The 22,898-nt window shown below is 40.9% G+C and overlaps 1 protein-coding gene across 1 annotated transcript in view; it reads right to left on the reverse strand.

The window, feature by feature from the left end:
- Positions 1 to 22,898, reverse strand: part of SPECC1L (sperm antigen with calponin homology and coiled-coil domains 1 like) — a 59,219-nt gene that overhangs the window by 32,862 nt on the left and 3,459 nt on the right. The window contains exons 2-5 of the mRNA XM_054288620.1: positions 12,141 to 12,330; positions 6,733 to 6,895; positions 4,360 to 5,993; positions 2,767 to 2,974 (exon numbers count right to left, since the gene is read on the reverse strand). Coding sequence (XP_054144595.1) covers positions 2,767 to 2,974; positions 4,360 to 5,993; positions 6,733 to 6,895; positions 12,141 to 12,293 — 2,158 coding nt within the window. The 5' untranslated portion in view covers positions 12,294 to 12,330. The remainder of the gene's footprint in view (positions 1 to 2,766; positions 2,975 to 4,359; positions 5,994 to 6,732; positions 6,896 to 12,140; positions 12,331 to 22,898) is intronic.

A 22,898-nucleotide genomic window follows, 5' to 3' on the forward strand; every position in this document is an offset into this window, starting at 1 on the left:
ATGGTAAAGCAAACATTTCATTTCATAACTGCTGTCAAGATCCTTTTCAAATGAAATATAGCAGAATTAAAACTAACACTGTCAGCTCCATAAAAGAACTATTCATTGAACATTAAAAATATCCACCTTCTAGCTCACCTACACTTGTCCTAAAAATTTACTGACTTTTAGTAACAGACTAGGAGAACCTATGTGCACCTGTGCTAAGAGAACAAGCAATGATTATTTTTGTGCTTCAGAAGAAACCTTTGAGAAGTGGTAAGCTAACCTACAAATATACATTTTCTGCACATCAGGAGTCAAACTTTTCTGGAAAAAAAATCCCCAAAAACTCTTATTAACTGCTTGGGAAAATAACAGGTTTCTGTTTCCCACTTAGTTACTGCAGATGACTCATGTGACAGCTGGGCTACCTGACTGCTGCAAGTTTTTGGGAGTCAGGAGTGAAACCCAGAGGGAACACGCCATCTAGTGCAGTGTCAGCCTTCCCCACTGTCCTTCCTTCCTTCCTTCCCCACTGATGTTTCAGCTCAGCACAGCATGGAGGATATAAAACACTGAATATTTTAGTATTTCTTAGACTTTTTACATACAAGAGAATCATAGAATATCCTCAGTTGGAAGGGATCTATCAGGATTATTGAGTCACAATCCTGGCTCTGCACCCCAACACTCCCACCCTGTGCCTGAGAGCACTGTCCAAACCCTCCTTGAGCTCTGCCAGCCTTGGGGCCACCCTGAGGATCCTGTTCCAGTGCCCAACCACCCTCTGGGTGAAGAACTATCTATTCTGCTACCCAATCCAAACCTCCCCTGACTTAGCTACAGCCATTTCCCCAAATCCTGTCAGAGTCACAGAGAGCAGGGATTGAAGGCCACAGTGAGGTCTCCCCTGTCTCCTCCAGGCTCAACAAACCAGGTGCCCTCAGCTGCTCCTCACTGGGTTTCCCCTCCAGGCCCTTTTAGCCTTGTGCTTAAAACTCCTCATCCCAGCAGTAAGAGCTCAGCTGCAGTGACTGCAGCTCTCAGCACATCTGGATGCATGGCAGGAACATCCCGTGTGCTTTTCATCAAGGCAATTTGCATCCTGCTGCACACATCAGAGATCCCTGTTTCTGCAGGCAGACATATTAACAGCTCCAATGTGACAGTTCAATACCCAGATTAATGTGAAAAATGTTCCACTGGAGGTTCCTTGTGTGTCTTGGTGTTTGAAAGCCCACAGTGAAGCATGCACTAAGTGCTTGGAGTGTTTCCCATTTCTACATTACTATTTGTGTTGATTAATCATTAAATGGAATGAACACTCCCCACCTCATCTATGAGCATCTTCAACCTAAATGTAAAGTCTGCCTTTAATAAAATCTTTAAGTTATAATTTCCCATTTTGTGTTTACAATTCTATCTCTTAAATGCTGTTTGTACTACCTGTAAATCTCAGATTTTTCACCATGTTCTATGCTGTCAGTTCTTAGAGACTACCATGAAAAAACTCCTGTGAGAGGTTTAACTATGAACCTAAAATCAACAGTTTTCAAGTTGTCAGAAAAAAAGCACTTTTAAAGTTTATAGAATTCCTCGTGTGCCATCCTCTCTTACTGCCACTAGATGCCACTCTCCTTCCAGCACAGAACTAAAACAACAGCTTGCTTCATCCTCAGGATCACGTCAGGACATTGGCTGCTCCACATGAATTTTCCAAGACCAATGAATAACAAAGACTTTTGCAATTTTTGTTGAGAATTTTTCCCCTGGCAGAGCTTTGCCTGCCTGAGTTTTCACCAGTCGAAATTAAATATCTAACAGCTGGTTTGTACCCACAAAGCAGAAGCATCTAAAAATCAGAGCTGCCTTGTAATGAGGTATTGCTAGGCAGAGTCCCAAATATCCACTTGACTACAGTGCTGCTCCCTGCATGAGTGTATTTCAGTTAATGGACAAAACAAAACAAGTAAAAAACTGTTTAACCTTCTTGAGTTTTTGCTCAAAATGACTGTCTTTTTGCACAGAAATGGAAAAAAAATCGGAATAAAAACTTAAAACTATTTTGTAAAGAGAGGCAGAGACTGCCTTTCAAAATAAAAAAGGGTTGCTTAGGGAAACAACACTCACAGCCATGTCTGAAGATACTGAGCTTGAATAAACAATTTAGTTTGCTTAAGACACCAACTTTTCTTGATAGCAGAGCAATTAAAAACCCTTTCTATGAATATTTCCCTTGTTGTTAGAAGGAATCATGCTTTGATTTTTTTGCTATCTTGTTTCATCTTTGAATGACATGGAAGACTAACAGATATTTAAATCCTCTAGGCAGCACTGTGCAAATACAGCTTGCCGGGGTAGAGTTGCCCGTGTTCTTAATTAGATGGTGACTAATTGCAGAATTCCAGCCCGTGGTAGGAATGTCTGAGCAGGTCTCCAAGATCAGAGAGGGAATAAGGCACAGAGAGCTAGACAGGTACACAGTAAACATGTTTTCTACCACATGTTTTTCTACTTTGAAGAACAACTTGAAAACAGTATTAGCAGAATTCACATTTGTTCTCTATTCATAGGTTTCATTCCCACACCAACTACTAAGTGGGTCTGGAAAAGCTAAGCCAACTTGATTTTTTTCTTCTCTTAGTGTGTAAGGATTCTGCAAAACCCAGTGTGACTTGAATTCAGACATACAAAACACAAGTGAAAATATTTTCAATATTCCAGTGTTCTACTTGAGCTTCCCTTAAATTATCCTTTCTCTCAAGAGAAATGCATAATACTTACTCTCCAAATCAGATATGATGAGATTGTCATGCAGCTTCACAGCACGGTGCTGCTCCACTTCATCCTCCAGCTCAAAGATGGTTTCTTTCATGTCACTCCTCTCAGTCTCCTTTTCATCCAGCTCTGTCCGAAGCTTTTCTAGAGTCACATTGAGATCCTCAATTTGTTTCTTGGCTTCTTCTTGGAACACTCTGTATTCATCTTCAACCTAAAGAAGAATAAATCTCAGTTGCAATATTAAACATACTTTTTGTTTTGTAACTACCACACTTACAATCTATTTCTGCAAAGAGAAAAATACAAGAGAAATGTAAGCCTTTGCCTATACATTGTTCCAGTGGGCCAAAGTTCAACTGTTTTTATTCCCAGGCTGGATAAATGAGCATTCCCAGCTACTCTCAGAGCATACAAGTGAAGCAACATCATTGCACCAAGGCTGAGGTTTCATGAGCAGCTGATCCAATTTAACATCCAACTGCCATGGAAAAGGGACAGGGTGGAGAGGAAATGTTAAAACTCTTTACCCTTCCTTTCTCTTGCCAAGAGAGAAAAAACTTTGTCTCTTGGGCATCAATTTAATGCTTGCTGCACCTGTGTGATGAGTGATTCCCTTAAGCAAGTGTGACATTTGTGTGTGAGATGTGTTAGTGAGCTGAAGCAGTTCTCAGAGGAGTCTGAAAAACAATTAATTTGAAAAAAAACCAAAACAGGGAAGAGAAGAAGTGGTTGACTTCTCTCGTTCAGGAGCAGGGGAAGAGGTTTTTTCATCCTGCCCCATCAAACTGTAACATAAGTAACAGGCTGGGATCAGCGGCACAGGAACATTAACCCAACAGGGTTAAAATATAATTCTTTTAATATATATATATATATAAAGAGGGCATTAGAAAAACAAGAGAAAAGAGAAAATAGGTTGTGGCTTAAGGTGAGCAATGCTGGCAGGCACCAAGTTTAACAGACAAAATACCCTGCTCTTAATTCATCTGCTTCAGTGGTTTTTATTTTAATAGCATTCTCCAACTTTAATTATTAAAATCATCGTAGTATGTTTTTCACCTCAAATTAAGGTTGATTCTAACAGGCTTGTGATCACGACTAACATGTTGTTTTGCAGCTAATATATAGTTCACACATTAAATTTGGTATAAATTGTCTCTTTAGGAAGCTATACCTTTAAATGCATATGTAAAGTTATTAAATAAATAGTGTGATTCTTGCTTTTATATTAAATTATGGTAAATACTTTTACTAGACATAGCTACTGCATAAATTGGAAATATTTGGATTGAAACGGAACTGGAAATAAACATTTTGATCCAAAACCTAGTCAGCACATGAAGTCTTGCAGGTGTGCAATTTAAGCACTAAATTAGTAGAGTATCTTAAATACTGTTTAAGTTTGGACATTGAAGTAAGTTGTGGAGTTTAAAAAGTAACACTAGAGTCACCCTGTAGCTCAGTGTATCTATATAATTTTCTCAAATGCTGACATCATTTTCATAACAAAAGTCAAGAGAAAGTACTCAGTCCTAACACTACTGCAATTCAATTAAGCGATGGGATGTTAGGATGCAATGGCATTTGAAGCACTACCTTAGCAATGGCATCTTGCAGTCGATTGGCATCGTTGCGGGTGTGTGCCAGCTCCTCCTGCAGACCACTGGCCAAGCTCTCTGCTTTCTCCTTATCCAGCCTGACACTCTCCAGCAGGTCTTGTATATCTGATTTATCTCCAGAGTTGTGTATGGAATACAGCTCGGCCACTCTCTGCTTTTCGTGCTCCAGCTGAGCTTTCAGCCTGTTCATCTCAATCTGGTCACTGGCTACTGTGGCTTTGTACTCCTCCAAGGTGGATGCCAGAGCCGTTTTGCTTTTCTGCTCCGACTCAATGATCCGTTCCATGTGGTGATTCCTCTCTTTTAACGCCCCTATCATCTCTTGGGCCTCCTTGTTGTCTTGCTCTGCCATCTTCAGCGTGTTGCTCAGGTGCTGCTGGACGCCCAGCAGCTGCTCCCGCTCGAAGCGCGCGTTCTCCGCCAGCTCCATGTAGCGCTGCTCCAGCTCCATGTAGCGCCCGCTCTTCATGTCCTCATCAATCACGTAGGAGATGTGGTGCTCGTCCAGGAGGGAGCGGAAATACTCGATCTGACGGCTGAAGTGCTCCAGCTTGTCACTCTGCTGGCACAAGGACTCCATCAGGATTACCTTCTCCTCTCCAAGTCTTTCATTCTCGCTGTTCAGCTCTTGTGTTATTTGTTGTAGATCTGCAAGCTCTTGAAGCGTGGCCTGGAGCTCCTCAGCTGTACTGTGTTGGTTCTCCTCCATCTGATGTATCCGTTCTGTCAGACAGGCTACGGACACCTCACTTGCATTGCCACTGCTTCCCTTCCTAGACCTTTCTATGCTTGGTACTCCTTCAGATTCTGAGGATGATGGAGCATCTAAGGCATCATCGCTTGATGTCAGCGGCTGATAAACTTCACTGCACTCACTGTCTAAATTATCCATGGAATTACTGTGCTGGTTGTCCATGAGAGTGTTTTCATCCTGACTTAACAAGTCTTCCATCGATCCAGGAGCAGACCCTTCCACTGAAGATGTCAGAGTGCCCCCACCATCGCTGTGGTTGCCAGCTGTAATCTCTGGACTCAAAGACTGATAGCCAAAGAGCTTTTCAGAGTTGTCCAGCCTTTGTTCCAAAGAAAAGCCCAAAGCATTCAGTCTGTCTTTTAACATTCTATTCTCATTCTTCAGCTGGTTGAGCTCTTCTCTGATGGCAGTGTTTTGTTCCTGTAACTGCAGCAGCGTAGACTCTACATCAGTTGGCTGATGGACAACAATGGCTTCTTTCTCTTCAGATTTCTCATCCCCCTCAAGATGATCTTCGTTGAGTCCAAGCTGAGCACGCATGTCCCTCAATTCATTTCTCAGATGCAAGATCTCCACATCTTTAGTTTTTGCTAACGTCAGGAGATCATTCACCTTTGCTTCCAGCGCAGCTCTGTCGCTGATCTGATTGTCTGACTTGGACTTGCTCATGCGGACGTCGCAGTCGGGGTTGGCGCGGCTGCGGGAGCGCTTGGCCAGCCCCGCGTCGCCGGGGCCCTGCCCTGCCAGGGGCAGCTTCTTGCTCTGGCTCAGCCGGGAACGCTCCCGGATCCTCTCCCTGGAGGAGCTGGACTCTTTGTTTCCAGAGGAAGTGCTACGTTTAGCTGTGGAACTTGTACCTGTGTGTTGGTTGAAAGTTAGGAGATGAATTTAAAATACTGGATCTGTCACAGCAGGCTGTGTGCTTTGTATCAGCAGCACAGTGGCTGATTTTCTGAAACACACATTTATTATTAGCACACAAGCTAAATACATTTCATAGAAAATATTGGAAGTAAGCATGAACCCAACATCCAGCGCTTTCTGTTTTCTGTATTTTCATCTTATTGCATAAAAATAAAGATAGATCATTACTTCTTTATTTCCAGATGGTTTACAGCTTTGCAAGCATTACTGAATCCAAAACACACCAATCAAAGGCAAGACCTATTTCAATCCATATCAATAACACACTAAATGATTTCATTTTTCTCAACAGTTTCTGAAAGTTCTCCTACTTTATTTCTGTAAAGCAATACAAAATGTCCAAAATGTTCATTGTAACAATTCATCTTAGAGATTTAGTGCTTGTGTCACGGATTTTTTAAACAGACAATTTCAGAAAAATCTATGATTCTCTAAATTAATTCTATTATTTCACCTTATATAATAGTTGCATAGTCAGTACTGAAAAAAACTAAAAGGAACACCCCCCAAAAAAGCAATTACATTATTAAAAACAGGAAAAGAGTTTAGAAGGTGTGTTATTTGATCATGGTATTACTGAGCATTTCAGTAAGCAGCCTGGATCCTCAATACATTAAATGAAAATAAAAAGCCCCCCAAATTCCACCTTTAAGAATCAATATATCCATTTACCTGCAATAGTTTTGGGTTTGTTTTCTAGAGTGTTCATGGCAGTCCCTGGAGCTGAAGGTGCTGTTGATGATACACAAGAGTTCTTCTTGGCCTTGACACCGTTGGTCATGGTCACTCCACCACCACCAGCCATCCCTGCTAAGAGGTCATCGTTACTCTTAGTCTGAAAGAAAGGGAAGAAGCAGCTTTAAAACAGCTGGCCCAGAACTCTGCACAGCCAACATTTCTACTGCTAAAGATTCCTTCAGTTTAAAAAGTACATATTTGACAAGTCATGTGTCCATGCAAGAATGCTGAAAAGTGTAAGTGTGCTGCACTGTGCAGAGTCAGTAAACTGAAATGGAACTTTAACCCCTCACATATGAGTGAGTATTGAAACTTCCCTCTCCCCCCAAGAAATTCTTAATCTGCCAGTAGCAAGGAGAAAAATTTAAAAAAAAAAAATCAATTAAAGCAGAGTAAAACATCATAGTGTAAAACTTCTCAATTTTGTCTAGAACGCTGCTTATGCATAAAAATAAAGGCAACGCTTAGATAATTAAACCACCAAATACCAGGAAGTTAGTACAATATCCTTCAATTGAGTATGATCAAATATTTTCTGGTGGACAAATTCACAACAAAAAGCTCAAATCAAAGGAGAACAAAAATCAATCCAACATTAGCAAAATACAATTTCTAGCTAGAAACACTGAGCTACAGACCACTAGAAACTATGGCAGAGGCAGGGGAAAAGCCACTCTCACCACATATCCTTGCCTTGCTTTCAAGCTCTTTTCTAGGGAATTTTAAGAGATGGGGTATTTGTTTGATGGACTTTTTGTCTAACCTCATATGATTGTTCCTGAAACTACTGTTAGCCACAAAGCTGCCTGGAATGTGACAAGGCAGCAAGCGCAGGATTCCCAACAACCAGACTCCCAAACAGAGAATACATCTTTCAGAATAAAGCAAACTCTAGAAATACCAAACTCTTAAGCATTAATTGGCAGGCTTTATACTCTTTAAAATACAATTTTTCAAATGGTGAAAATCAAAATGTGCTCAACATTTCTCCCATTATATGAGGAAAAAAAATTAAAAGGAAACAGCTGTGCTAGCAGCATTCTTGAGCAACTGTATTATTCAGCTGGATAACACATTTGAACTCTCCTCCAACATCCCAGCTAAAGGTACTGCTGAGGAGTTAACCAGTTGCTTGCCATCATGTCTGCAAGTTTGTAACTTCTAGCTCCCACACACATCCATGTTAAAAACCATATTGCACACATTACAATTCTATATATTTAGAATAAAGGTACACTTGCTTAATTTAAAAAATAGTTGCACGTCAACCTATTCTCTACAGTCTATTTTTGCAAATGCCAATTCCAGAACAGCCAGGAACACTGATCACAGCACTGTGGAAATGGATGGGATCTGAGCCATTTACAGACAGCAGCTACAAAACAAAAGGGAGCTTAGGGAGGAGAACATATTTGCTCTGCATGAATTGATAGAAATATAGAAAATTTACAGAGAGAAAAAACTATTTGTAAGGGTAAAATCCTCTAGGACAAGGATGTTTTTATTGAATCATGTCAGAAATGGTGCAGCCTTCTGAGAAGGTTTATACAAGGCTGGAAGAAAACACATCACTCCAAGGATCCAGCCTGATGTGCATCTAAAGCTGCCTTTTCTGCTGTGGAAATGCCATTGCTGTTTGCTGTGCAAACAAAGCTCTTCCAAGGGCTCCTTCCTCCCAGGAGTCAGAGCAGCTCCTGGGTCTGCCATGTCACACAGCCATGCAAACAGGCACAGGCAACAGAAATACAAACAGGAGAGCAAAAATATCAGAGGGCTACAAAAGCCATAAAGCTCACCCATCTCATGGGTGAGGATGGGCTGAGCACAAACTACTGGTGTACAACAACCCTGATTTACCTGTGATCTGATTAGATTTTGTACCTAACTGAAACTCATTTTGTGGGCATGGGGGCACAGGGGGAGGGAAACAACCCAGTGCAACTATTGCCTAAACCCAGGTATCACAGAAAGGCACAGAACTGATTTTCTGCTTTGCTGCTGGATCTGCCCACCCTCCTGCAAACATGATGGTTCAGACTATGAGCTGTCAGCATCTTTACCCTGCTGAAACACTGGGGAAATTAGATTAAACTTTCAGACACTTACAGTACAAGTACATGTTATCAAGCCAAATAGGTCAAGATGTGACTCAGCTTGAAGAAAAAACTCAAAGTGAAATGCACAGGTTCAGACATTACTCATCTGCAGTCCTTGCTGAACAAAGGAATTTAAGACAGCCATTCTTCTTCTGACTTACCCATAAACTATTTCTGGTCTAGGTTGGAAGGCACTGCCTCCTCTGCAGCCAATTAGTAAACAGCTTCTCAAAGCTGTAACATTATACTCTTGGCAAAGAAACTATTTAGCAAAGCTTTGGAAAAATTACAAACCAGCAGCTCTCTTCTTAATGTTCCACAATGGCAACCATTCAGAACCTTTAAAATCAAAGTATTTTTGTAGCATATCTTTTTAATTGAAGTAAAAGCAATGCTGCATATTTATTAAACAACTTTTCCCATTTACTAAGAACTGTGCCATCCTGCTTAGCATAAAAATTCTTACATTCAAATATGAAAAATTAGAAACTCTCATAATTAGAAATGCTCATCCAGACCTATTTTGCTTTTCTGTATAAAAAAAACACTTTATAATTATACAATTCATATTCTGTTTTCCTCTCACCACTTTCTTTCAGTGCAACGAAACTTGAATAATGACCTATACAATTCATTTCATCTCAGTTTCTCAACAGGAATATCCTATTTACTGCATCTCATTCAAATCCCTTTATATATATATATAATTATTCCTCCCTAAGATTTTCTTTGATGGTTGTTGTTGCTGCATTTGAGTTTTTCAAACATCAAACTTCACAACAATCTGTAATTAAGTGACTGCATTTTGCAAACAGAATAGAAGCCTAGACACATCAATACTGAAAACACACTCTAATTTTTAATATTCAAATATTGGTCTCCAAGTCCTGGCTTTTCAGGGACACTGGATTTTGCAATTTGTCTGAAGTACAGCTGCTGTCTAATTACAGCTGGGAATGTCAGCAGGATCACAAGCTCATTAGTTGAAGAAGTCAAAAAATAATGATCTTAAAAATAAGAATACATTATTTGTAGAGTATTTTTTTTTTACAGATTAAAAGTGGCTGGGAGTTAAATTTCTGTAGTAATAAAGTTTGTGGGGTGCTGAACATTTACCCAAGTGCTGGGCAAAGTGAGAGACAAAAACTGCAGAGAAGGAACCGACCAAGGGCATTGGGAACCAGACCCTGGGACAGGCTCAGCTCTGCTCAAGGGTGGGTCCCACAGTTTCTTCCTGTGCTCATTGTCCATACATTTGAAAACTCCACAAGAAAGGACAAATGTATGGAACAATGCAGTTAAAGAAGCCCACCCAAAGCTGAATGTTGGCCTGTAGTTGTATCATAAAGGGGATGCTATAATTAAAAAATAATGTTCTGTTCTGCAACATTATTACTGACTGAACCAAGACTGCTGTAGTACTGTATTTCTAATCTTTAATAGGAGCCTTTCACTCAATATCCACCTCAAAGGACTGAATAAATTAGTAAGCATTGCAATAAAGTTATTTAATGCCAGCTTTTATTTTTGTCAAAGAATATTAAATTTTAATTTAATAACACACACCAATTCATCAACTCTAAGAGAATATCCTACAGCTCTATGAGGAAAACAATATGCCAAATGTTTCATCAACAATATCAAATACAAAATCATATTTAAAAAGTATTTTTAAAAATGCAACTTCTATTGATACTTCTTTCAAGCCAGAAATTATGTGATTTGTCAGTACCAGTAAATAAAAAGCCCCACAAACAACTAACTTTGTTATATAAGTACAGAACACTCAAAGAAGATTCATCACTATCATTAAGTCACACAGCACTATAACAAGTAAAAGACATCCAAGTGTGTGAGTAAGCCTGGTTGAACATAAACCTGAGATAAGCCTCAGTAACCAAAAGAAAATTTTCATTGTGCCTCAAACTCATAAATTGTCATGAATTCCAATCCCACACCAAAACATAGCCAGAAGTGTTACTAATATAAGTAAAACTGTGAAAGCATACTGGGTCAAATCTGTTCAGAGTTACATCATCCGCCTCCTTTATCTCCCTCAGAGGAATGACATAAGAAACTTGATAAGTAAACTACAAAGGGCTTTAGTTGCTTTGAGAGGTTTCTAGAAATATAAAGTATGTAGTGTCAACAAGCATCAAAAGATTATTTAAAGCTAAGAAAACTGCAAGATGCACTGGGTGATGGAAGAAAGAAGGGGCACTGGGAGAAAACCTCCCTGAAACTTGGCTTGCAAGTTCATCAGCAAAAGTATTAACCATTCTTCCATAGAGGAAAAGGAAGAAGAGAAAGGGAAGACACCTTCTGACTTCAGTAATCCTGCAGGGCTCTTACAGAGAAACCTCAAATCTTACACCTCTTTAATTCTGGATCTTTATTTGCCAGGTACTTCAATGGCCTTTGTGGCTCCCTGTGGGTCAGTGACAGTGGTTCAGGCCCCTGCTCCTTGCTCTGTTTCTCTGTTCCAGGGCAGCAGCAGCACAGCCCTGCACCCTGGGTGCAGAGAGCAGCAGGAGCTGCATCCAGCCACGTCTCCATGCCAGGAAAAGGAGCAGAGCAGGAGCCGGCAGGCTCATTCCATCCAGCCAGCCCAGATGTGGTTGCTCCCAGGTGAAAACTCCTCAGTGCCTCTGACTGTTTGTTGGAAGCCATTTGCTCCTCCATACACTGCCCTGTTTTCCTACTGTAAGAGAAAACCTCTACCTTTGAACTTGTTCTGGGAGCAAGAATCAACTTGTGAAAGTTCAGCTCAAGCAGTACTTGAATACAAAGCAAAGGCCAAAACAGCCAGAAGAACTCAGCTGCACTGACCCAACACAGATCACTGATATATAAAGAAGTTCTCATGTTAGATACTTCATTAGTTCTTTTTTCAGAATGAGTAAATAACTCCTATCAAATCCTATTAGTCACTGACACCATCCAAGCATAACAGCAAACAAATAACATTGGTCAGAGCACAACTTCCCCTCTGCTCCTCCTGCACAGCAGCCAAGGGCTGCACAGCACTCTGCTCTCCATCTCCTGCTGCAGAGTGAAAGTTCAGCATGAATGACACACCAGATCCTGTCACCCTGCCCAGCCCTCTGCAACTACCCACATTCCCTCCAGCTACCCATGCAAACCTCCAGTCTAAGCTGCATTAAAGACAAGCCTGGAAATTCTACCCTTTCTAAAGCTTTATTTAAAAAAAAATACAAATAATCAGAATGTTCTACTGGTTATTACCTTCAAAAGAGATGCTGATGTCCCAGTTTTGGAGAGTTTTGTGACTGCAGACACTGAGGAGCCGTTTTCTGGTTTGGCTTTTTCACTTGTTTGAGCTTTATTTACTCCAGGCACTTTGGGCACTGAGCCAACACTCCTGCTTGCTTTCTTCATTCTGGGCTGTCTGTTTATGATGCATTTACAAACAAATCTACAAGCAGAAAGAAAGAGACTTTAAACATAAAATACAGATGAAAAGCAATGCCTTTTTTAATAATGTTCTATTTAAGACCAGACATCCAGAAGAGCAGCAAAGACCACAGATTAGAGCCAAACAAAATGCATGTGACTGACCAATGGTTTTTGCCTTTTTTTAAAGGGGATTTTTGCTAAGGACTAAGCTCCACTCCAAATTATAATAATTTCTTTTTTTAAGTTCTTGTTCCACAAATGGCATTGAACTGAGGATATTTTCTAAGTGACCCATGTAGCTGAGCTCACTCGTTAGCCAGCAAAAGAAAGGCTTAGTAGGGAGCAATGTCCTTTATTCCTGACTGTGGGAAGCAAAACACTGTGGGAGTATTCAGGCAACAGCTTAACTACCAACAACACTGGATCTGAGAAAAGATTACCACTAGTTCAGTAAAACAGCAGTGGTGGAGAAAAACTTACTGTACAAAAAATCCAAACAAGTTGAAAAATTCAGATTCCCTCCAGCCAGTTATTAAAAATCACAATAATAAACACATGGAACTTCACAAATGCAACACGAGTGATGTGATTCTGAGGATTACCTGCAGGAAGGAGCCAGAAGCAGCTCCCTGGGCTCCATGGCCTGCAGTGAGGACACTCCTGCAGCCTGGCCCTGCTGTCCCTGTCAGCAGAGAGCTGCCAGCACTACCATTCCACCCACAGGCACTGATGAACACCCAGAAAACAAAGCTGGCTTTATCCAAACCAGGAGCAGCCACAGCAGCAAACTGCAGGTATTACAGCAACAGCAGCTGATTCCAAGGAAGCACAGACTGACAGGAGAACAGCCACAGGAAGAACCTGAAGCAGGGGCTACCAGAAAGACCAGACACAGCAGGGACTTCTCCTCCTGCAAGAGGGAGAGCTGGCAGCTGTTTTCCTCATCACCCTGAGTCAGATGTCATGGGATGGAAGATTAAAAGGACAACATCCCCACTCCACTTTCAGTCTGAGGGATTCCAGGTGGAAGTGAGTGATCAGGTTTATGTGAGCCCAGTATCTCACAGCTGATTGGAAACATGAAACACGTTCAATCATTTCCATCTCTTAAAAACTGAAGCATTTCAAAGGCACAAAAAGCAGACTGATGGCTGTGTGCATGAGACATCTGACATAACACCACAGTGGTCAGAAGTACTAAATAATTTCAGCTAACAAAATTAACACCGTACCTTTACACACACTCCTTCCTTCTGAGCACCACCTCAGCTGCACACAAGTACATTTCAATTCTGACTTTGATCAAAGTCAGTAAAACTGCAGGAGTTTTGCCTCCTCAGATCCCTAAGCACTGTTAACAGAAGCGACAGGAAGCTTCATCTTAAAACACTGAGAATATTTGTTTATAGCTTCCAGATTCCTTTAGTTCTGAAAGCTGCCATGAACAGACACAGAGAACTTTGTTTGCTGTTGCAGTTTCATCATCGCAATGTCAAAAATGCACCAGTCCTGCCATATAGCCACAAGTAATCAGAACACTTTCACAGAAGACTAAATAACTGAGAGATAATTTGAAATGAGAGGCTCCTTAGAAAACCAAAACCCAAACCAGAAAAGCCCCATGAAGGCAATATGTTTGTTATACACAACTAATATTAAGTGGCACAACTGCCTACTAGATTCCAGAAGCAGATGGTAACACTGGCTACCATCTAAGTCACCACACTTCTATTTCTTGCCTTTTTCATGTTTATGAGTCACTTACTTGTGCTTTTGATCTTATTCAATTGAAACCTAAACCTGAAAAATACTATAGAGGATAAAGTTCTTTAGTAGAATTGGCATCTTTACCATTGAGGGTTATTTCTGATGTTTTACAGACATAAATAAATTGCACACTTGAGGAATAACCAAATGAATTTTCACAGTTTGTAGTGAAGCTGACTGCATTAAAAAAATTATCCCAAAGAAAAACTACACACCTGTGATAAATCAGTCAGTCAGAAGCATCCCTTTTTGATGGTCAGAGCTCCCAGGAGGGCTGGGGCACCAGCAGTGACATGACTGTGACACATTTGGGCAGAGCCTGCCACCCTTGCCTGGCAATGCAGATCCAGCAGGGGCCCTGGCTGGCATGGAGACACCCAGCACTGCTTGCAATGCACATTTCCATGTCTGCAGAGCACAGTCATCAGCCCTGACACATCTTGCACAGCCAGACACAGCACACACCACTTTGCATGCACAGTAAACACAGTTGGATCTGTTTATCACAGCAAGGAAGAATAACAACACACTCGGTGGATGGCCTCAAAGAGATGCAGGCTAATGTTACCTTCTACAGAACAAACCATTCCTACTGGAATCAAGGTATCTCAGGGGGCAGCAGTGACAGACTCTGTGAACTCAAATGTTTCAGTGTCACTATAGGACACAACTGAGCACACACACCACTGCTCTCAAGGTGAAGGAAAGGGAAGTTTATTTTCTGATTCTAACATTTATAGTTTTCTAAAAGAGACAGTGGATTGGAGGGTGCAAGTGCCACCTCTCCGATGACACTGGACAACTGAACAGTCTATCAAATCTCTCTTCTTCCATAAAAGAATGTAAAGCAATAAATTATTTACAGAAAGTGTGTGAGAAAGTTTACTGCAAAAATGTAAACATCAGAAGGCTTAAAAAATCAAAGTAGCATTTCTTATCCATGAGAAGTGTTCCTGAAAACATGCCACAGTGTTTGCTTCAGGAACAGCGACTGCAAAGCAGTGATGGAAGCAAGCAAAACTCAACAATGTCAGCTAAGTATAAATCCTCATGTTTCATCAAAGCATTACTTTAAAATATCCAGAAATTTGACACTCAAGACCGGTATTTTTGATTCACTGAAACTCAAAGGTAGAACCACATTTCCAGAAACTAAGGATTCATAGAGGACAAGAAGGCTTAGAGACCACTGTTCCTGTTTTAATTCCAGAGAAACAAAGCCTTAGAAGTTACTTTCCTAATGAAAGAAGTTTACATCATTAGAGTTTAAAAACTGAGAAAAATACACAAATGGGTCACAAAAAAAAGAACAAGATATCAATGAGCATTACAGGTTCTAAAAGCAGCTGCTTACTAAGAGTCCTAAAGTGAATTTATGGCCTCTCTGTGCCAATTTCTCCCCTCCTGCCTTCTCCAGGAAGGAAAAAGAAGATGGGGTTTCAGCACTGAATACAGGAGACATCAATATTGTGTGACTGGAAGCAGAAAAAGCTCTGCTTCATCCAGTTTCTCCAAAGGCAGGTATGGCATTTAAAAACTACTTTTGTGCTTCTGAAGAACACAACCACGTTCCTTAGGAAGAAAGAGTATTAAGAAGCAGCAATAATCTTGTCTCTGTCCAACAAGAAAATTTAACAATAAATTTCAAAATAAGAAATAAAACACTCTCCAACCAAAGGAAGCTTTCTGAAGAGTAACGTACAGCATTGACAATTCAAACAATAACAAAAATATTATTTCACTATTGTTTTAAAAAGAAAATATTGCATATAAAACTGTATTTTATCTTTTGCCCTAGGGAGAAAGAAAGAATTACTGAAGACTTCCTTTCCCTTTATACACGCTTCCTCCTCAAAAAAAAAAAAAAAGGAAAAAAAGCCACTGCTAAAGAAAATATTCATCAACAGGCAGAAGACGTTAGTGGAAAACATTTGATTAATGATAGCACAAACAATATCAATTAATCAAAATGGAAAAAAGCCAAAACAACCAAAATATCAGATAGACAGACTGCATTCCTGAAGTGCACTGTAACTGCTCCCTCTAACCTGTATCCCTTCCCAGGCGTCTCTCTCTCCACAGCACACATAGTCCAGCACACAGCAAACTCAGGAGGGCTCTCCCTGCTGCTGTGAAACCAGCCTGGCCCTTATAGCAGCTGCACACACAACTGCATAAATAATAATTCCCAACTGTTCTGCCCAATAGCATGGCTCTGCTGCTGCCTGTAAGCTGATATGATGCATGCAGGCAGCCAGCATGCAATGCTCTCAGCATTACACTTGAGAGCCCTGAGCAGGGCAGGGAGCGGTGATTCCTCACTGTGATTATTTTAATCTCATCCTTTATTTAATCTGCTTGTTTATGCTAATATTGTTGTCACAAAAGTAAAGAATAGTAGTTACAGGAGTACAGAATATAGTTTCCTGTGCCTGGAAGACAATAGAGGGTTGAGCAACAAAAGTATTTTTGAGAGGCATTAAGCAATGCTATCTACTAAAAATAATGAATTATTAAGAAAATTATAAATAATCTTAGAATTATTTTTTAAGAGAAAAAAAAAAGAAGCAATCCCTCAAATCTGAGGCTACTGAGCACTTTTGGAGACTCAAATACCCAAGTTACAGAAGAAATTGCTCACATCTTAGAGCAATAGAGTCAGTACACTTTCACTCTGTATTTGTGCAAATTCTTTGGTTTTGATATATTCAGGCTGACAACTTTGCCCAAATAATTAGGGAATGACGTTTTCAGGTCACTTATACAGTCCCAAAAGGCAGAAAAGCAAAGAGATTATAAAACACAGCCTCATCAACCCCCTGTAAAACACAGACACAGAACTTTCCCCAGTCTCTGCAGACAAGACAGCACAGACACCATTTCATACCTGGAATATGAAATAAGTTATCTAGAAAGAGACACAGCTCTCCACATCTATAACTTTCAGCCTGCAAGCTGCACAAGCACTCTACAACAATGTCTCTTGCTCAATAATTCCAAAAACATGATATATAAACCACTGGAATCCAGCAGCCCAGAGCAAATAGTGCATTTCTTTTATTGCTTAAGATCAAGACATCACTTTTAGTGACTTGCAAGTTTGCTGATGCTAGTGGGTAATTTAAGATACCAAGGATAACAGAGAGTCCATGGAATCACAAAAACCCTTATGAGACTAAGTGGACAATAAAAACAGCAAACAAAATTAAATAGAGGTAAACACAAACACATCTATCTCTAAAAGGAAAGCAACCTCAGCTTCAAATATGAATGTGCTCTCAGTGTATCATTACTGCTCAGCAAAACTCCAGCATTCTGATTCACAGATTCATTAAACCATCAGTGCGGTGTGTGAAACAGGAAAAGAAAAAAAGCAAAGCAATTCCAGAAATTATTACAGAAAGGAATAGAGAATGGACCATAAAACACAAATATCACACTCAACAAATCAATGTTTTGCCCATCTACCCACACTTTAATTGCTATGTGCAGTTCTTCTCTCAACCTCAAAAAAAAATTCTTACAGATCTTAAAATGATCAAGCAAGGGGCAAAAATAAGATCAAAGGTATATAATAGCTCCCATGAGATATCTCACAGGGATCATGACAAAAGCCTATCAAATCTGGAATGGCATCAAGAAGGCAGACTGGGAGTGGCTGTTAAACATCTCTTCCAGTAAAAAACTATAACTAAGAACCAGCAAATTAATTTAGAGCCAGATTCTAAATTTAAAAAAAAAAAAAAAGTGAGCTGTATGTTTAATGTATATTGTGTGAGGGTGTGAGGAGATGGGGAGACTGGCCATGCACAAGGCACAGAAATTTCCTAATGGCTGTAAAACATCTGAGCACAAAGGGCTCAGAAACCACCCTGAGCCAAAACTAATTAGAAGCTGGGAGAGCAGTCAGGGTAGGAGGGAAGATTTTGGGTTTGGGCTTTTTCCTGAGGCATCTGCCCCCAGCTGCAGGTGGGCTGGAGCTCCAGGTGGGCTGATCCCTGTGCCAGCGTGGGCAGGGCCTGCTCCCTTCTGTGCTGAGGGGAAAATGCACAACTGGGGGGAAAATGCACAACTGTGCACTGCACTGCAATACAGATGGAGCACACAGGGCTGCAGGGAGCCTTTTAGAGAGAAAAGACTTTTCTACTACTTTCTGTCTTAAAAATTCTGAACACCCTTTACAGTTTTCCATTACAAGTTGTGGAATTACAAAAATAGGAATTCTGCGTTTAAGTTATGCTATCCAGGCACTGTTCTCAAGCTGCATTTGCTATTGCTACTTCTCCTTCAAACAGGAGGGAGGAAAGACCAGAGCTTTGGGCAAGAATTGGCTGTTGCACACCTCAATTTCTCTACTCCTTCTTTGGAGAAAACTTCAGAGCTGTAGCTGCTGCAAGCAATGTGGAACCGTTGCAATACTTAACATTCCAGACAAGTGACAGGAACATTTACAGAACTCCTGAACTCACAAACTGTGCTCTAAAGGCCTTTTCATAACAAAATTAAATTATGTAGCCTTGTTTTCAAGCTCCTATTTCAAACAACTGCTATTTCAAACCACTGCCAAGGAAAGAAAAAACAACTGTTCATCAGCTAGCATGGAGAAACTGGTCTACAGGGAAGGGCAACACTGCCCACAACTTGGTATCAGCAAGAGATTCTACACTGATGGCAGTTTCAGAAGACTTTTTTAATTAAAAAACTTTGAGAAACAGAATAACAGACCAGGTAAATCCATACCTAACTAGCATCCATAGTTAAACTGATTACAAAACATTCTATGTCAGCCCATTAACTACAGCTGCTAACAGTCCAGATCAAACACCAGCCCCATCACTATAAAGCAGGGTTTGTTTCCTTGGTGTTGAAAATACAGGTAATTTAGTTACACTGCCATTTTTCACTCCTTTTGGTAAATTTCACAGTTGCATCCAAATGTTAAGCCACACACGAAGAGATGAGACAGCATTTACCTATTTCCTGGGTAGCAATTGCATTTCTACGTCAGATTTTACATGCTTGAGCAAACAGCAGACATGTCAACCTTCCCTGTAAACCCCTTGGGTTAGTATTCTGATAAAACAGAGCTAACTCCTACAGTGACACTTGCTTTCCAGGAAAATAAAAAAATTAACACACAAATTTTCCCAGCCAGAGGACTGGCCACCTTTAAGCATAAACCCAAGTAATCTAAAAAGTGATACTTGATCAGTTAACTCCATTAATTGGAAGTGCTCTTACCTGTTATCCCAAGCAGGGTCTAAAGCAAGTGTTATTCCAAAAATCAACGACCTTCCAGTTCCAAAGGTATATTTAGTGTCCTATAACCCTAAGCATATACTGTATTCCTCACACAACAACCAAAGTCCACTGGTAGAACGCTTACAGTGTTAATTGCTGTGATTCCTCCAGCCATGAGTCCTACTGACAAACTCATACGTGGAAATTCCCCTGGCACTGCCTGGCAGCACTTTCAAAACCAGCCCTGGCAATTTTAAAACCAGGGGAGTTGATAGAACAGCACAAAAAAAGGTGCAGGAGCAACACTACAGCTTCCTTCCCTTACAAACTCACTGGCTCAGCACACAACATTTCACTGCCATGTTCTCTCTCTCTCTGCATGAGCAGGTGACCAGTGGTGACCTCCTCCCTCCCTTTGGTGCACTGTAAATGTTGTCAGCTGAACTCAGATAGCAGCAGCTGCAGCAGCAAAGGTTCCAGGGGAGCAAGGCAGGCAGCAGCCAGTGCCCGGCACAGGAAGGGGACAGAGAAGGGACGTGCAAAATGCAATTTCAGAGGCAGACCAGTGGCTCCCAGCACACTGTGTGACAGGTAAAACCTGTAAGAGAAGTGATTAACTTTGACTGGGTCTCATGCTCATCCAAAACACTCCACCAGATCTTCAGTTCATGCAAAATCCAAACACTCCCAGCCCTGATAGCAGGATGGTTATGGTGACAGATCTGCTCTTACCAGCAGTTGATTAATTCTCAGCTTGGGGACTTTCTATTGCCTGGACATCTGGAGCTGGGAGGTGACTGAGTGCTCACCATGTCCACTTCACCCCCAACCTGGTCTGACAACATTCTTGGAGGCATTGCAACAACAAAGTCCCAGAGGACAGAGAAGCAATAAAGAGATGCGTGACCTGAGGAGCTTCCCAGGCCCCAGGTGCTCACAGCTCCGGGATTCCCAAGCCCAGGAGGACCATCCTGGTCTCAGATGCTCCAAGCAAATGGCCTGAATGGGAATGGCTCATGCACAGCTCAATCTTGCTAAGGCTGGGGGAGGGAAGTGCCTGCTGAGGATTGCTTAAGTTAGTCATGAAAATAACTTAATTGTACCTTGCCACCTAAAGAGGCAGTCCCACCCCTTGCTCAGTCCTCTCCCTTCTCTCCACTCTAGAGATCACAGCTCATTTTTGATGAGTTGGTCTTTCAGACAGATCAGGACTGATGTGACTCACCTTGTAATTGCCAGATACTATGCAAAGGAAGCAGCGGGACTGGGAACAAGAAGGAAGTCTCATCCTTCCAGAGATGGTGTAGCCCCAAATTTGTTTTAATTCAGTTTCAGGCTATTGGCCTCTAAGCAGCAGCCCTGCTTTAAATGAACCTCTTACTGTCCCCTACCAAGCCACCAACACTTTCCAAGCCAGGGCACAGATGAACTGTGTTATTTTTATGCTATCACCACGTCACTAAACAGGCACTGAGGGGCCTGAAGCCTGGCTGGCTACAGATTTCAGTTCTGTGCAGTGGCCCACATCTTTCCTCACCTCCACGACCTGTCAACAGCACACTCATTACACAGTTTGAAGGCTTCAGGCTTGGCAGACACAGCCACATGCAAATCCTTCCTAAACACTCGGGTGTCACTAAGGGAGGAGCAGTTACTGGCCCCAGTGTGGAAGCTCAAGGACACAAATTTGAGTCATATGGAAAAAAAGTCCTTGTGACAGCATGGAGAGGTTCCCATCTACTGGCAATTTTTTATTTCCCCAGGGAAAAAGGGTAGGACTATTTCTCTTCCAAATTTTATTGTGAGCCTCCCAGAAAAGGGTGAATCACCAGGCAGTTTATGGAGCTGCCATTCCCTGGGACAGTTTGGTTCAATGCAGGAGCAATGCAGGATTCTACATGGGACAAAGCCTGGGAAAGCACCAAAATCCCAGAACAGCATCCCTAGCTGATGTAGCTGCTGATATCCTGATATCAGCTGATATGGAATGCCAAGTGCACTTTCTATTGTGAAACACTTTTAAGGTATTTCCTTGAAAAGCTCCTGGATCTCCAGGTTTCCTGGCAAACCTGGAGATCCAGGACCTTGATGCATGACTGAAGGCCTCAGAATAATTTTTCCTCCAGTAAAATGCAGTCTTTCTATTAGAAAAGCCTATACTGAAGTATTTCCCTTTAAATATCCTTTATATTACAACACTAATGTCCATAACTGATAGACTTAATTTTCTTCTGTAGATAGACACTACTAATTTCTTACAGGTGTGTACATCAGAAAGATTTTGAGAAAACTGTCAGTAAGTTTTTCTAACAAGAATTTGTATGATTTCACATTTTTAACACAGCAAATGTAGTTCTGAATATGAAACAAAGTGGACTGAAATCTTCATCTGCACACTTGGATCTATACCCTTTAAAATGTCTTTACCGTTTTTCCTGAGTTTTCACAAACAGAATTTACATTGTTTACAGCAATATCTATCCCAGCAAACTATCAAAACCTTTGGAGAACAGCATGATGGCACCTTTAAACTTTTCCAAAGTCCCAGGCACACCCATGCTGCAGGCTGAGGAAACCTTCTCCTGTAGTTTTATATAAAACTAGAAAGAAGAGCAACAGTAATGGGGAAAAAGTTTATGTCACAAAGTTTTCATATTAACATGACATTTCTTTATGACCTCAGTACAGTTCAATCCAATGCTATTGCCACATTCAAGGACGCATCTCATATTTACAAATCCTAAATCAAGAATAATTTGATGACAACAACTGTATGCATTTAAGAAGTCCATCATTTCCAAAAGAGAAATTAATTGTCCGTCTCATGTAAGCAGGTGCAGATACAAAGTAGCTTTGCATGATTCTGTCACTGAAAGAAGGTTCTGGTTTTTTTTGTCACAGAAAGAAATAAAAACAAAACTAAAACTTCAAGTGTACACAGTTACTCAGATTTGTGGAAGGAATCATGCCTATAAAAGTAGCTTTGGTTTTCCTTTTCTCTTCCAGAAAAGCCTATATTCCTTCAGGGGCTTGAAGGAAATATTTGCCATTAACCATTTAAAGTGCTGGTCACTTGTTAGGGAAGAGCAAATTCAAACAGGCAAGACCATTGTCTGAAAAGACACTGAACAGCAGATGCTACTTTAAATGCACACCCACTAGCAACCCTCAATAAAATAAATTTTTTTTTTGCTAAATAAAAGAAAAATTTAGCTCAGTATAATCCAGCAACTCAGGAAAGAGAGAAAAAAAAATTAAAAATCCTATGGCTAAACAGAGAAAGTCAAACTTCAGCAGATCATTTTTATAAACTTGCCCATGTCACTTAAGACCTGTCCATACAAAGCCAATATTCTAGCAGAGAAATACACTGAATTACTTCAATGCTGGAATACTCTCCAGCACCAACCCTCCCACAGCAAGGAAATTCTGCAGCCGAAGCCTCACGAAGGCTCCATCTGCCAAAACCACTGTGTGCTTTTAATTAAAAACGTCCACAGAAATGCACTGAGAAGAACACACAAAGCTTCAGGGAGCAGTAAGAATGGCAGCACCCTGGTCATGCCTCCCACCCACGTC

This window comes from Melozone crissalis, unplaced genomic scaffold (genome assembly GCF_028551555.1).
Source record: "Melozone crissalis strain CALT ecotype California unplaced genomic scaffold, PUWL_Pcris_2 ptg000063l_1, whole genome shotgun sequence".
Lineage (NCBI taxonomy): Eukaryota > Metazoa > Chordata > Aves > Passeriformes > Passerellidae > Melozone > Melozone crissalis.